The sequence below is a fragment of the Anolis sagrei genome, chromosome 2 (assembly GCF_037176765.1).
Source record: "Anolis sagrei isolate rAnoSag1 chromosome 2, rAnoSag1.mat, whole genome shotgun sequence".
NCBI classification, from domain to species: domain Eukaryota; kingdom Metazoa; phylum Chordata; class Lepidosauria; order Squamata; family Dactyloidae; genus Anolis; species Anolis sagrei.
The window spans coordinates 187,538,749-187,553,446 of NC_090022.1; the positions used below are offsets into that span (position 1 = coordinate 187,538,749).

The 14,698-nt window shown below is 44.2% G+C and overlaps 1 protein-coding gene across 5 annotated transcripts in view; it reads left to right on the plus strand.

The window, feature by feature from the left end:
* RARG (retinoic acid receptor gamma) overlaps positions 1-13,199 on the plus strand; it is a 179,415-nt gene extending 166,216 nt beyond the window's left edge. For all 5 annotated transcript variants that reach the window (XM_060762922.2, XM_060762925.2, XM_067464261.1 and 2 more), the window contains 5 exons: positions 4,498-4,658; positions 5,288-5,464; positions 6,004-6,208; positions 8,133-8,291; positions 10,310-13,199. In XM_060762922.2, coding sequence (XP_060618905.2) covers positions 4,498-4,658; positions 5,288-5,464; positions 6,004-6,208; positions 8,133-8,291; positions 10,310-10,491 — 884 coding nt within the window. In that variant the 3' untranslated portion in view covers positions 10,492-13,199. The remainder of the gene's footprint in view (positions 1-4,497; positions 4,659-5,287; positions 5,465-6,003; positions 6,209-8,132; positions 8,292-10,309) is intronic.
* The last annotated feature ends 1,499 nt before the right edge of the window (positions 13,200-14,698 follow it).

Here is a 14,698-nt window from a genome sequence, read left to right on the forward strand (position 1 = left end):
GTATATCCTGCCGATTGGCGTATCCTGTTCCCAGATCCCTGGCGCTTTATCCTGGGGTGAACAGGAAGGGCAGCCTGGGAAGGCTCAGGCCGAGGAGAGTGCACACGCAACCCCGGGGCCAGGACTCTCTCAATAAAGGAGGGAAGGGCTGGCAGGACTTGTGGCGGAGGGACGGGGTACAGACACCCCCTAATTTGGAAGTGGGGGAGAGAGAAGGAGAAAGTATAAAGCATCTCTCCCTCTACACTCACATGCACATGCCAAACCAAGAGAAACTCCTTTTGAGGAATCAGCGCAGCCATCTCATCCAGATTCCTTGCCTGGAGGGCACTCTGACGCTGGGTTTCTTGTTTTCAGACATCTGGAACTAGTTGTTCAAGCCATGCAGCTGCTCTCCTCGCTGGAGCATGCTGTGGTCCGCCTAATTTGGGAGGCACTGGGTAGCCCTGCCTTCTGCCTCAAGCGTGGAAAGTTTTCTTTTAAATTGGAGCTCCCACAATCCCCCAGTAAGAGCGAGCCGGTGGCTTTGAAGGCTTGGGGTTTGGAAAAGCTGTGATTCAAAAGAGTAGGTTTCGTGTCTTTGCCTGGAGCCAAGGACATGGACTAGAAAGATAGGTTTCTTTTCCGCTTCCAGACTTTTGATTTTTCCTGGACTAAGAAAAGGACTTTCTTTCTGTGACCACAGAAGGAAGGCTCCTTCTTCTTCTAAACTAGGAATGTAAATCTCACAGCCCTACAAATGTTGATGGACTGAAACTCCCAGTATTCCTCACTTTTAGCTATGCTTTTCTTGTTTATTCATTCAGTTGCATGGACTGCCTATGGCTATGGCTATGGCTATGGCTATACTGGGTAGGATTAATGGGAGTTACAATCCAACACGGACTTCAGAATTGCTAATGAAACTTAAGGTTCTCTGCTGCAACCCGATCATGTACCATAAAGTCAGAGGAATGAGAAAGCATTATTTTGGTTTTCTGAGGGGCTTGCTCAAAGGAAAGTATATATATATATATATATAGAGAGAGAGAGAGAGAGAGAGGTCTGCAGCTTTTTCACATAGACTGAGTGTTACACTACTACTCTGGAGTCAATCCTCACTCTGGACAAGTCAAACACTCTCAGCCCCAGAAAACCCTATGATAGCTTCACTTGATGGTTCCCATAAGTCAGAAATGACTTGAAGGCACACAACAACAACAGTTTCTTTAATCACTCTATGGATAACTATTAAAATATAGTAGACATTATGAAGGATAAGGAGGTAGCTGTTCATAAGCTTTCATGGCCAGAATCACTGGATTGCTGTGAGTTTTCTGGTCTATATGGCCAAGTTCTAGAAGCATCATCTTGTAACGTTTCACCCATATCTATGGCAGGCATCCTCACCTCACAACCTCTGAGGATACCTGACATAGATGTGGGTGAAATGTCAGGAAAAAATGCTTCTGGAACATGGCCATACAACCTGGAAAACGCACAGCAATCCAAAAAGAAAATACAATAATCTTAATTCTAATCATTAGTCCATAGTCCTTATCAGTGATTGCCACTCCATAAATCATATGCCTTTTCTCCACACATGAACTGCTTTTTAATGCCTTTTCGTGTATTTGATTGTATTCAAAAACACATGATTAATATTTGCAAAGAGTGAATCCAGCTTCCTCCAACCTGGTGTGTGCCAGACATGCTTGTCTGGGGATATCGGGAATGCCACAATCTGGAAATTGTCATATTCTGTGTTGGTTTACAGCAGTGGTTCTCAACCTGGGGTCTCCAGATGTTTATGGCCTTCAACTCCCAGAAATCCTAACAGCTGGTAAACTGGCTAGGATTTCTGGGAGTTGTAGGCCAAAAACATCTGGGGACCCCAGGTTGAGAACCACTGGTTTACAGGAATCTACACTGTTCTGACAGTATTCCAATTTCTCATTACATGGGCTGTCCTTAATCTCTGATCATTTCTTGTTGCCCGGTGGCGCAGTGGGTTAAAGCACTGAGCTGCTGAGCTTGTTGACCAAAAGGTCGCAGGTTCGATTCCAGGGAGCGGCGTGAGCTTCCGCTGTCAGCCCTAGCTTCTGCCAACCTAGCAGTTCGAAAACATGCAAATGTGAGTAGATCAATAGGTACCGCTCCGGCGGGAAGGTAACGGCGCTCCATGCGGTCATGCTGGCCACATGACCTTAGAGGTGTCTATGGACAACGCTGGCTCTTCGGCTTAGAAATGGAGATGAGCACCCCAGAGTCAGACATGACTGGACTTAATGTCAGGGGACAACCTTTACCTAACCTTAGCCTTCTTTAGATAGAGAAGTGGGGTCATGCCTCAGATGGGTGTTTGAAACTACTAGAGGCAAATTAAGGGATTTATTTTTTATTTATATTCTATTTTTCTTTTACCATAGATGTGAGTATGGGCAGTCTCCAAGTATATCAGGGTTTTCCTTTCAATTACTCAGCATGCCCAGACCTTCCTTAGCTTCAGCATGATGGGCTTTCATACCACATTTGTTTGATATTGGTAGAAAAGATGAGCAAAGGATAAAGGAAGTGCAGCCCTTTCCTGTAACAATTGTCCAGAAATGAAATACACTGCCTCAGAAAGCAGTAGATCCCCCAACTTTAGTTTTTAAATAGGGATTGGGTGGACATCTTTCAAGAGTGTTTTAGCTGTGTATCTGTGGGCATCTTTCAGGAGCGGTTTACCTTTATGGAAGGGAGTTGCACTTGGTGGACTTTGTGGTCCCTTCAACTCTTAAGAGTCTATGATTCTAGAAAGCAGACACTTTCCCACTGAGAGAAGCTGAATAGGCTCTCAGGCTTCATTGCTGGACATCAGTGCTGCTCAGAGTGGACTGATGCTGGTTCCTGGCCTGAAGCCAGTCCTAGAGACATTGATGGCCAGTTGCTGTCAAGGTTCCAGGAAATAAATAAATAATGAAACCCCGTGAGCACAAATTAAGTTAGTGTTGGTTTCTACGGGAGGGGTAGAGAATGGATGTCCTCAACATCAAACCGAGAAGCATTGCTCTAGATCACGGATGGAATTCTTCACAAAGTTTATTTCTTGACAATAGCAACAAATGTCAATGATTTCCTTTCTGTTCTGGGAAAGTCTTTGAGAATGGTACATCTTTTTAAAGACTATTTGCAATCTGGGAGTTATGCTGTGCAAAATTCTCACTTGGTTGATTTATGCAGGAAACACTATTTACGGAGGAGACAGCATTTTCTGTGCAAAAATAATATTTCCACACATAGATTTTTTTTTCATGTCAGGAGTGACTTGAGAAACTGCAAATTGGCCATCTGCACGGACGTTGCCCAGGAGATGCCTGGATGTTTTACTAGCCTGTGGGAGGCTTCTCTTATGTCCCCGCATGCAAAGCTGGAGCTGACAGATGGGAGCTCACCCCACTCCCCAGATTCGAACCACCGACCTTTTGGTCAGCAGTCCTGCCAGCACAAAGGTTTAACCCATTGTGCCTCCAGGGGCTCCACACATAGATATTAATGCTTGTGAAAAAATGCTGTTTTCTGCTAAGCAAATACTGTTTTCCCTGCAAATCAACCATATGTGAATTTTGTGCAGAATAAATTACCAATTACAGTATTATCTTTTCAGGAAACAGCATTTTCTTTACAGGAATTAATATTTATGTGTGGAAATACTATTTTCCATTCAGAAAATGCTGCTCCCTGCAAAGAAAATGCTGTTTCTAGCAAAAAACAAAACAAAAACAAAACACACATGTAAATTTTGCACAGAATAATTCCCAAACTAGAAAACTCTTGTCAGTCTAGAATTGTTCTCACCAAGGTTTTTCAACACCTAAAACATGTACTTGGACCATTTCTCTCTATATATATATGTGTGTGTGTGTATGTGTGTGTGTGTGTGTGTACGAATTCTGTAAACTCCAGGCAGCATTTTCAATGATGGAGAAAGCTGAGAGTTGCAATCTAACAACTGTCAGGGTAATATAATTCCTACTTTTGGGCTAGATGGAGAATAACTCTGACCTTGTCTGTGCTGTGATATGGCCAGTTGTTAAATGAGACTTTCCCTCAGTTGCAAAGGTCCCATTTAACTATAACTCATCCATCCCCTGCAGAGACGAGCACTTGAAAAAGTTCCTTTTTTGTACTCAAATTCTCCGATTCCTCCAGCCATCATGGCTAGAAAACTCATTTTTCAAGATCTGACCTTTCTCCCTTGGGTCCTTGGGTTACATACATGTTAAAAGGAGCAGGGCTGTAAACCAGAGTGTGTGGCGACCCTCCATATGTAGTTGGACTGTATTGTCTGCCAGCTCTATACTGCATCTCCAGAAGGGTCTATCTGGGTGTAGCACCTCAACTTTATCTCCAGGACTTGAGTGTTTCCTCCCTGCAAGGACTTCTTTTCAAAGTGACTGGACAGAAGAAGTTGCTGTTGAGTTTAGGACCCACATCACAACCGTTTCCCCTCAGTTTTCCCTTCTCTGCTTTCAGCTGTAAGGAATGACCGAAACAAGAAAAAAAAGGATGTGAAAGAGGAGGTGGTGGTAGATAGCTATGAAATGACACCAGAACTGGAAGAGCTCATCCAGAAGGTCAGCAAAGCTCATCAGGAGACCTTCCCTTCACTCTGCCAGTTAGGCAAATACACCACGGTAAGGGGCCACAGTCTTTCTCGCCTGCTTTTATGTGATCCCCATGGACAGAGCTTGGAAAAAATTATTTTCAGCTATAACCACTTAACTATACTTAATAAAGGTTACTTGTTAACACCCATACAGTAATGCAGCTTGTTTAGCATTGGGGGCTACTTTATGGGTAATATTTTCATTTGTTTTAAAAGTTACAATTAAACAACATTTGACGGGCATTGTGTCAAAAATTTACCAAGTTGTATTCTGTTCCCTTCCCAAACCTAGCTTTTAAAAAACTGTAACGCAAAAAAGGCAATGTACTGACTTACGTTTTAATTGTACAGAGTAGTAGCTACAAGTCATGTAGTAATAGAAAGAAATGGCTTTGTGGAAGTTCAGTACCTCCTGTAACCGTGGGACTGTTATTCAGTTTCACCTACCGGCAGCTGACAAAAATACATCCTCTCTAGGAATTGTATGGGTCCTTCAGACGATTCTAAGCTGTGCTTCCACTGGAAGTTACCTTAAAGTCATGCTGGAACCGTCCCCCACAGTCCCCTTTTAGCAGTGTGTGGGTGCTGACACACAGGGAGACATGGGTAGCAGCAGTCGTGCCTGATCTCTTTTTGTCCTTTCTCCCTCACATCCAGAACTCTAGTGCGGATCACAGGGTGCAGCTGGACCTGGGGCTGTGGGACAAGTTCAGTGAACTGGCTACCAAGTGCATCATCAAGATTGTGGAGTTTGCCAAACGACTGCCTGGATTTACCACCCTCAGCATCGCTGACCAAATCACCCTGCTCAAGGCAGCCTGCCTTGACATCCTGGTGAGAGGCTGAGCTGGGAGCCGGGGCGAAAAAGAGGGGAGGAGGGATGTCTGTGTCCAGCTGTTGGAGGTGTGCATCAGAGTTGCACTTACAAAGGGTCGTGTGCATTGTGAACCCTAAATAACAGTTACAGGAATAAGAATAGAAACCAAGGGACCTGATTCCCCCCCCCCCCCCAAGGTTTCTCAGTAGGGCAAAACTATTCATCAACTTGAATAGGGATGCTTGTATTAGTTGGAGGTGAAAGGGATGGCAAATGTGTCAGACAAGGTGTTGGGAAGCCCCATCCTGGGCCTTATCATCTGTGCGTCTTGGCTGCTTAGGTTTCAACAATCATTTTCCAAAACCTTCCAGGACTACTGTGGGTAGGGTTCACTATAATAATATCATTGAAATCCTGAGGTTCTACTATTTCTTTGCCCTATGCAGACTAACGGAGTACATGATGCAACCTTTTTCTAGACCTGGATTCACATTCAGTAGTTCTTACTCCCCACAACAATAATCTTGACCATATTCTCTGTTCTTCCTATGCTCAGATGCTCCGTATTTGCACCCGCTACACTCCGGAGCAGGACACCATGACCTTCTCAGATGGGCTGACCCTGAACCGTACACAGATGCACAATGCTGGCTTTGGGCCCCTCACCGATTTGGTCTTTGCCTTTGCTGGGCAATTGCTGCCTCTTGAGATGGACGACACAGAGACAGGGCTGCTCAGCGCCATCTGCCTCATCTGTGGAGGTAATGCTGAATTCATCACCACCCTTCAGGCTTTATCTTAAGCTCTGCCCATCTGGGCTGGGGATAAAGGAAGTGTCTCTTCCAGGAGAGCTCTCTGATCCTTACAAACAGATTGTTTGAAAACATACTTTATGGGGCTGCTTGAGGAAACAGATAAATGTGCCAGCTGTGGCTACCTTCTTTTGCCTAGCTGAAGTCAAGCTTAATGGAATAGAGGTATTGGATTACAACTCCACATTTCCCAAGTCCAGACTGGTTGGAGGGGGATGGGACTTATAGTATTGCTCTTCCAGAAAGACTGCTCTAGATCAGGACTCCATAAAAGTGGGAACCTGTAGTCCAGTTCCTGTCTATTGGTTGCTTGTCTCTGAAGAGTTTCCAGAAAAGAAGGAAATTGTTGTAGCCATTGGACATTGGACATGTGATATTGATATGATGTTGGTGCTGGAAACAAAATCCCTGCTGGTCCTTTGTATTAGCTAGCTTAAGGATCACTGTGCGATATATCAGAATAAAAAAGGACATTATCACACAACAGCACTGTTATTCTTTAACTGCTATGGCTGCCTCCTACAGGATCCTTGGATTTGCAGTTTAGGGAGGACCCATTAAAATTCTCAACCAAAGAATGCCTGGGCCTCACTAAACTACAAATCCCAGAATTCCACTGGAGGCAGCCATAGGAGTTGAAGTGGAATAACATCACTTTATCAGTGTAGTGTGATATTGTCCAAAGAGAAGGAAACTTTAATTTGTATCATTCTGTTGGGGAATCTGAGCTGTTAGATTCAAAAATAACCTTCAATTGGCGTGATTCCACCATAAATATAGCAGAGTACCAGACGTAAACTTCATAACAAGCTGAAACTTACATGTGTTGAAACTGGGATAAGTTTCTATTCTTGGGATGGCACAGGATTGCGGAGTCAGAACTTTAGGTTCAAAAATATTTACTGAAGTAAAAGAAATACATTCTAGATAAAAAAAGGTCTTGGAGCTAACTAGCTTACTAAACTCATCCTCTAAAGAGGGTAAAAGGTAAAGAGTCAAAAAAAATCCATGCAGCTACATTTTGCCTAGAGAGGCAAAATGCGTCCTCAGTGAAAGGAAGAAAAGGCAGAAGAGACAATGGTGGAGACCACATGGTCAGCCCAAGGCAATAAAACTTAAAGAGAAAGTTCCCTCACAGAATTGCATTCCTACATATTCAAAGGTGGGGAGGAGAGAGTGGCTAGTAGGAGGAGTAAAGACAAAGTCCTTTTGGGAAACATGCATGATAAAGTGGGGAAAGGAATCCCTTAGCTTAATTTCTGGTCTAGCTATTCATTGAGGTCTGGAAACTTGATAACACTAGAGACTTGTGCAGTCCAGGGATGAAACCCAACATAATGTATGTTCACTCCTAAATTGCAAACAAGCATGTATCTCTCCAAAAGATGTATGTCCCTGAAGGAAAGGCAAATGCTTCTGATGATTCCAGAAGAGCGCAGTAGTGTAATGTGGTTGTTTGTATTTCCTGTTTGGATTAGGACACTGGGGAAAATGGGCAGAAATATGGGCTAGGAGGAAGAAAAGTGGCAGAGGCGGACTGTATTGTGCAAGACCTGCCTCACTGACAAATAGAAACCCCTTTTAGCCCCTTTCTTCTGTCTTAAACATTTAAAATTTCTGCCCTCAAGCAGAAAAATATTTTCTCTTGGAATCTTTCATCTGAAGATGAAAGCTGAGATTACTGGCAGAAGATTTATAGGACAGAAGTATGTAGATTTCACGTTGCTACAACTTTCTTCTGGTGAAAGGATATATTTATTACATTTCCCGGCCTGCCTTCTTTTGGAAGAATGAAGGCATCCTTCAAAAGAAGCAGCAGAGCGAGCACAAGCTGACCGACAAGCAGTACTCCATGGCTTTCTCTTCTCCACAGATCGAATGGACCTGGAAGAGCCAGAAAAAGTGGACAAGCTGCAGGAGCCCTTGCTGGAGGCGTTGAAGATCTATGCTCGCCGACGTCGGCCCAACAAGCCTTACATGTTCCCTCGAATGCTGATGAAAATCACTGACCTGCGAGGGATCAGCACCAAAGGTGAGCAGCACAAGGACATTGAGAAAGTTTCCACAGACAGAAGCACAGGCAGAGCCACTAGGCTTTATGTTTCAGAGATGAATGTGTGTCATTTAATGTGGATACCTGACATCCTTTGGATGAAGCCTTAGTGGCCATCCAGTGACGGAAATCAGTTTGAATCTATCCAAACTTCTGAAATGAAAATATGGAATGATTTGGAATGGCTTTTGTGCCTGGAGATCATCATGTCCATGAAAATCTTTGGAGCTTATCAATGTTATTATAACCAACACTAGATCAAGTATATTTAGCTTATGTGTACTTATGTTTAGATTTTATTTCATTATACAATTTTTGTTTGGTTATGTTGGGTTTAATTTATTGATGTTAGGCTCTTATACTGTTTTGATATGTGGGTCTCCTCTGGGATTATTATGTTGATATTTGTGTGTTAATGGAGGTATTGAATGTTTGCCATTGTATAGTAGTAGTAGTAGTAGTAGTAACTACTACTACTACTACTACTACTACTATTTTTTTCTATACCCCGCCTCCATCTCCCCGAAGGGACTTGGGGCAGCTTACATGGGGCCAAGCCCAATCAACAGAGTTAAAAACATGGCACATTAAAATAACATAAAACGACAATGATAACAAATCGTTATACCAAAATAATGCAAGCATCAAAACCAACAACAGTAGCATAATTCAAGTCTCGATATGGATGGGCGGGCTGATGCAGACAATTCAGAGGATAGGGCTAAGAAGTAAAGTGCATAGATAGTATAATAATAATAATAATAATAATAATAATAATAATAATAATAATAATAATTTGTTCGTTTGATCAGTCATATGATTTCGAAATACAACACGAGTAAAAGACAAGGCAAAAGGTGAAGACAGCAGCTGACCTTCTATTTGCAGTCAGAGACTTGTTTTCCTAGTTCTATCAGGAAATGTGCTCTTTTCTTGATGGCTTTCAGAATAAAAAGGCTTACTCTGATTATGGTGGATCTTTCCTGTTCTTGCAAGAGGAGTGTCAGAAGATCATAGCATAGCAACAGTTAGGATAAGGGCAATATAGGAAAGAACGTTCTAACTTTGAATATAACAGTAGTAAAGTGCATGGCCAAATTTTTTGAGTCCTAGCTAAGGCCAATTGTCAAGGGAATTGTTTAGTTAAATGCATAGTGGAATATGCAGGTCTTTAGATCCTGTTGGAATCCGCCCTGAGTCTACCTTGGGGAGATAGGACAGAATATAAATAATTTTTATTAATATTATTAGCTGAGTAGCATGACCTGCTCCGACTCCAACCTCTCAATCTCCTTTATTGAGCAGCAATTGCTGCCAGCGATGGAGGTCTAGTCTCCAGTCGGCCAGGGTGCCACTTACTGATGTTTCCACACACCTTATTCTAGTGCGAAAGTCAGAAGAAGGATCCTATCACTGTTCCTCCTTACATCTGAGATCACTGGGAAGACGAGGGTTGGAAATGTCAGTATGCTATGCCCTGATTGACAGGAGGACAGACCTCTGTTGTTTGCAGATGCTGCTGCTGCCCAGTAATGAAGTATTGGGGGATGTTTACCATTATAGCTATAGTGCCACGATTGTGAGCATGTAGGAATTATGGCTACCAAACAATAACAGATTGTGCACCTATAACTGCAATGAAGAATGCCAGCCAATATTTTTTAAACAGGCATATATTTCAGGTTTGATCTTCTCACCTTACTTAAAACCAAAGACCTTTGTGCATGCTGGAAATCTGCTAGTTCTTGTGGTGGGGGACCCAGCAGTAACAACAAGAAGTATAGGCATATTTTTGGTGACCACAGAAATGATGGCATACAACCCATGAACTATGAACCATCAGTGTGCTGATCCTGGATTCAGTGCAAAGGCTGCTGCCACGTGCTTGCAACACTGCTCCCTAGTCAGGTTTGCAGCACAGCTATTCTCATGCACTTTTCTGCTACAGTGCCCAGCCCCTGATTACTATCTTCTTCTTCATCTCCCATATGCTGCAGGTGCTGAACGAGCCATCACACTGAAGATGGAGATCCCTGGCCCCATGCCGCCACTCATCCGAGAAATGCTGGAAAATCCTGAAATGTTTGAGGATGAGCTGTCACAGCCCACACCAGTGGCCGAAGCCCCCAGCACTGAGGAGAGCCCAGCTGACACCAAGAGCCAAGAGGAGACCCCTTAATGTCTCCAGAGAGACAGAATCTAAGCAGGGAAAGGCCATTGGGGTGTCGAGGGGGTGGACCCCTTTTCATTGTATCTCCTCCATCCTTTCAATTGCCTATTTTCTCCAGGACTCTTTTTTTGAAAAATATAAAACAAAAACCGCTTGCCTATCCTGCTCGTGGCCCATCCGCCAGAGCTGGGTGTAACGGCAACATGGAAGACCAACTAGGAGGTGCCCTTGTTCCCCTCTCTGCTTTGTTTGGTGACTTGTGGGGAGATGTGGCTGTACGCCTCTTGCCTTAACCCTTTCCCTCCCAATGGGGTCTTGGATGTATACTCTGAAGCCTTTGCCACCGCCCCATCCCAACCCTGAAGCTTTGCCAAAGTCTGCCTGATTGCTTGTCCGGCTGAGTCGGGCTATCTCAAGCCAAATATTTCGGACTGAGAAGTCCCCAAGGGGCTTAAGACTCTGAGAACCCTCTCTTTTGAAATGGGCTAAGCTCCAAATGTGCAATCCCCCTGGCCCCCACAGAGGAAAAAAAGGGGAGAGGGGCACCTCAAGACCTGACAGGGAGACTACAACCTGTCTTGGACCCTCTTGGTCGTACCGCCTGCTTTGGCTCGAGGTCAGTTGTGCCCTTCGGCCTCCCAAGCTAAGAACTCCAGGCATCCAGGGCACTATTTATTCACATTTCTGAAGACACGAGGGATGCCCCTTCGGCTACCGACGCCACCAGCAGACCCCACCACTGACCAACTGCACACCCAGGGAACTTGGACCAATGACTATGGGGTTATAAAGAGAGTAAAGCCAAGAGGGCTTCAACATAGCACATCCCTGTGGTGGGCGTCTGTGGGTGCCCATGGGGTTGTTATCCATCTCTTATGGATTCCAGTGGGATGTGGATTTGTGTGTGTGTGTGTGTATGAGAGAGAATGAGTGTATGTGAGAAGAATGTGAATTGTGAGGGTGGGGGGGATGAGGGAAGGGGCTTTTTGTTAGCTGTATAAACTGCTAATGTTTTATTCTTTGAGGCAGAGATCAATCCCATAGTGAGTTGTTGAGGTGGAGGGGGAACCGGTGGTCCTTCACAGGTTCCCCATTCCCAAGGGGTATCGGATTGCGGGGAGGAGCACTGTTTTGCTTGGGATGCTTTTGAACCTGGTGCTAAGAACTCCGGGCAACAGACCCCAAAAGACACTAAATGCCAAAGATTCGGAGGAGGAAGAGGTTAGTTGTGCAGAGGGGAAGACTTGAACTTTACAGTGCTGTCCCCTGAAATATCCCTCACCCCCCACCCCAAGAAGCCAGTTATATCTTCCACAAAGGCTGTGTGGAGGTAATGGCAATGCAGCATGGATAGCCTTAGCTGGCTTTCAATTCTACTTCCCCAGCACTTTGATGAAGAGGGAGTGATGGACTCCTTCTGGAATAGGGAGCTGGTCCAGTTTCCTATCCCACCCCAAAAAATCAAGGAAACATGCCTTGCTTCATCACTGCGATTCTAGTGGACCAAATAAAGAGACGGCACATGCTCGTTCTTATTACTGGAGGGTATAAGTCTTGCAGAGGGCTTGGTGGTGGTTTCACACTGCTTGTAGTAACACAAAAGGAGTGAAACCCTAACACTACAGAGGGGTAGGATATGACACCATACCATCCCCTTTGCTGATGTTTCATCATTAGCTGCTGCTAACCTCCCCCTGAGCCATCTTGGGATAGTGGGTTGAGCGTTGGACTATGACTCCGGAGACTGGGGTTCAAATCCCTGCTCAGCCGTGAAGACCCATTGGGCAAGTCACACACACTCGGCCTCGGAAAACCCTGTGAAAGGGTCACCATAAGTCAGGATTTGAAGGCACGCAACACTAACAATTCTACCATATTCCTTGTCCCATGCAGACCATGAAGTAGGAAAGACAAGCATGCAGTCCCCTTGGCTACAGGACTTTGCTCCCACAATAGAAAGTTGTTTTTTTCTTGTGTCAGCTTGAGAAACTGCAAGTCACTTCTGGTGTGAGAGAACTGGCCATCTGCAAGGGAGTTGCCCAGTGGATGCCCAGATGTTTGATGTTTTACCATCCTTGTGGAAGGCTTCTCTCATGTCCTGACATGGGGAGCTGGAGCTGACAGAGGGAGCTCATCCACACTCCCTGGATTCGAACCTACCACCTGTCAGTCTTCAGTCCTCCTGACACAAGGGTTTAACCCACTGCACCACCGAAAGGTTGATAGAAAGGTGCATTGGTGCCTTTGAGACACCTCTGCTGGGCCTTAGGGAGAAATCCAAAGATGTTGCTGTCCCCTGCTGGCTATGAAAGGGGCAACACCTTGGGTGGAGCTATTTATTTGCCTGCGATTAGTCCAGGAGAATAGGGAACATGATGAGTTACCTCTTCACCCAAAGTGAAGTAGGTCATAAGGGGAAACTGTACTCCAAGGAGAATGAGCTCGGCTGAACTGTTTCGTTTGCTCCCCCAGATGTTTTAAGCTGCCAAAATGAATTAAGAAGATGCCTTAGGCCTTAAAAATGGGGGTCTGTTTGCTGGGAAGGGGAGGGGGGAGGCATGGGATGGGATGGGAAAGAGGGTGAAGCCCTTCTTGATGTTTACAGACCAGTGTTCCATGGTGTTTTAGAGGAATCTCTGCTGCCCCTGCGCTCCCAGCTGTGCCGCAAAAGAGGGGGCTTTTCTATTTTTGCAAAATAAAGTCATGGAAACTGAAAACCCTTTTGGTAAGCTTGTTTCTCTCTTGGCTGATGCACTCTTTGGTTTCACATTGTACGTGAGAATTCATCAGAAACCACCACATATGCTGAGCCATCCCTCCCATCATTTCCAGCCATCGAGGCCATGTGGCCATCCCAGAAGTTACTTTGATAGGTTTTCCCTCATCTAGTTCAAAGGGAGGAAATGGTAAATTATAATCCTTGCCTAAGGAAAACCCTATGAAATTCATGGGGTTGCCATACAATGTGAAGGCACATACATATATACATATACACACAAATGGAATGTTTCTGTGCTGGATTATAAGTTTAGTTCTATCTATATTGCTGTTGCACTTGCTAATTGGTAAAAGGTAAAGGTTTCCCCTTGACATTAAGTCTAGTCGTGTTCAACTCTGGGGGGTGGTGCTCATCTCCATTTCTAAGCTGAAGAGCCAGTGTTGTCTGTAGACACCTCCAAGGTCATGTTGCCAGCATGGAGCACTGTTACCTTCCCATCAGAGCAGTATGTATTGATTTCACATTTGCATGTTTTGAACTACTACGTTAACAGAAGCTGGGGCTAACAGCGGGAGCTCACTCGTCTCCCTGGATTCGAACCGCCGACCTTTCAGTCATCAAGTTCAGCAACTCAGTGGTTTAACCCACTGTGCCACCGTTTAGAAAGGAGAAATTCACTCCTGAAAGAGTTAACAGGAAAAGCTATCTGCTTGGAAGCTTTATCATAAATCCTTTCCACAATAAGTAAAATTTTCCAAAATCCAAAGATCATCAGGACAGAAAAAGAGGTGAAATCTTCTGAACAGGGGCACAGACAGCAAAACATACACCACAGGGGTGTTAACCCTTCCCTATGCTACCCATAAATAGATAGATAGATAGATAGATAGATAGATAGATAGATAGATAGATAAATAGATAGATAGATGATAGATAGGCAGATAGATAGAGAGATAGGCAGATGATAGATAGATAGATAGATAGACAGACAGACAGATAGGCAGATAGAGAGATAGGCAGATAGAGAGATAGGCTGATATTGTTGAAAATAGATAGATAGATCAGCTGATATGGTTGAAGTTATACTTAAAAATGTATCTATTCCAACTTACATACAAATTCAACTTAAGAACAAACCTACAAACCTATCTTGTTCGTAACTTGGGGAATGCCTGTACAAACAGATGTGTATCCTACCTCCTTTTTGATAGCTATAGATAATAACATATTATACCTTGTTCTCTAAAAACGGTATCAAACATTCCTTCTGATAACCGAACCTGCAAATCTCTTGGTATAATGACATCATACCCAAAGTATGTTTCCTTAGCTGTTCCTAAGGGGCTGTGGATGCTACTGAAATAATACAATTGTTTCTGCACAGAGCCAACACGGTGGCCTGTCACAACCTGCTTTTATTTTCTCCCTTCTCCCTCTTCCACGAAGGAGGAAAATCAGTGTGGTTCATTTATACCTCATCCTTTCCCAGTTGTGTTT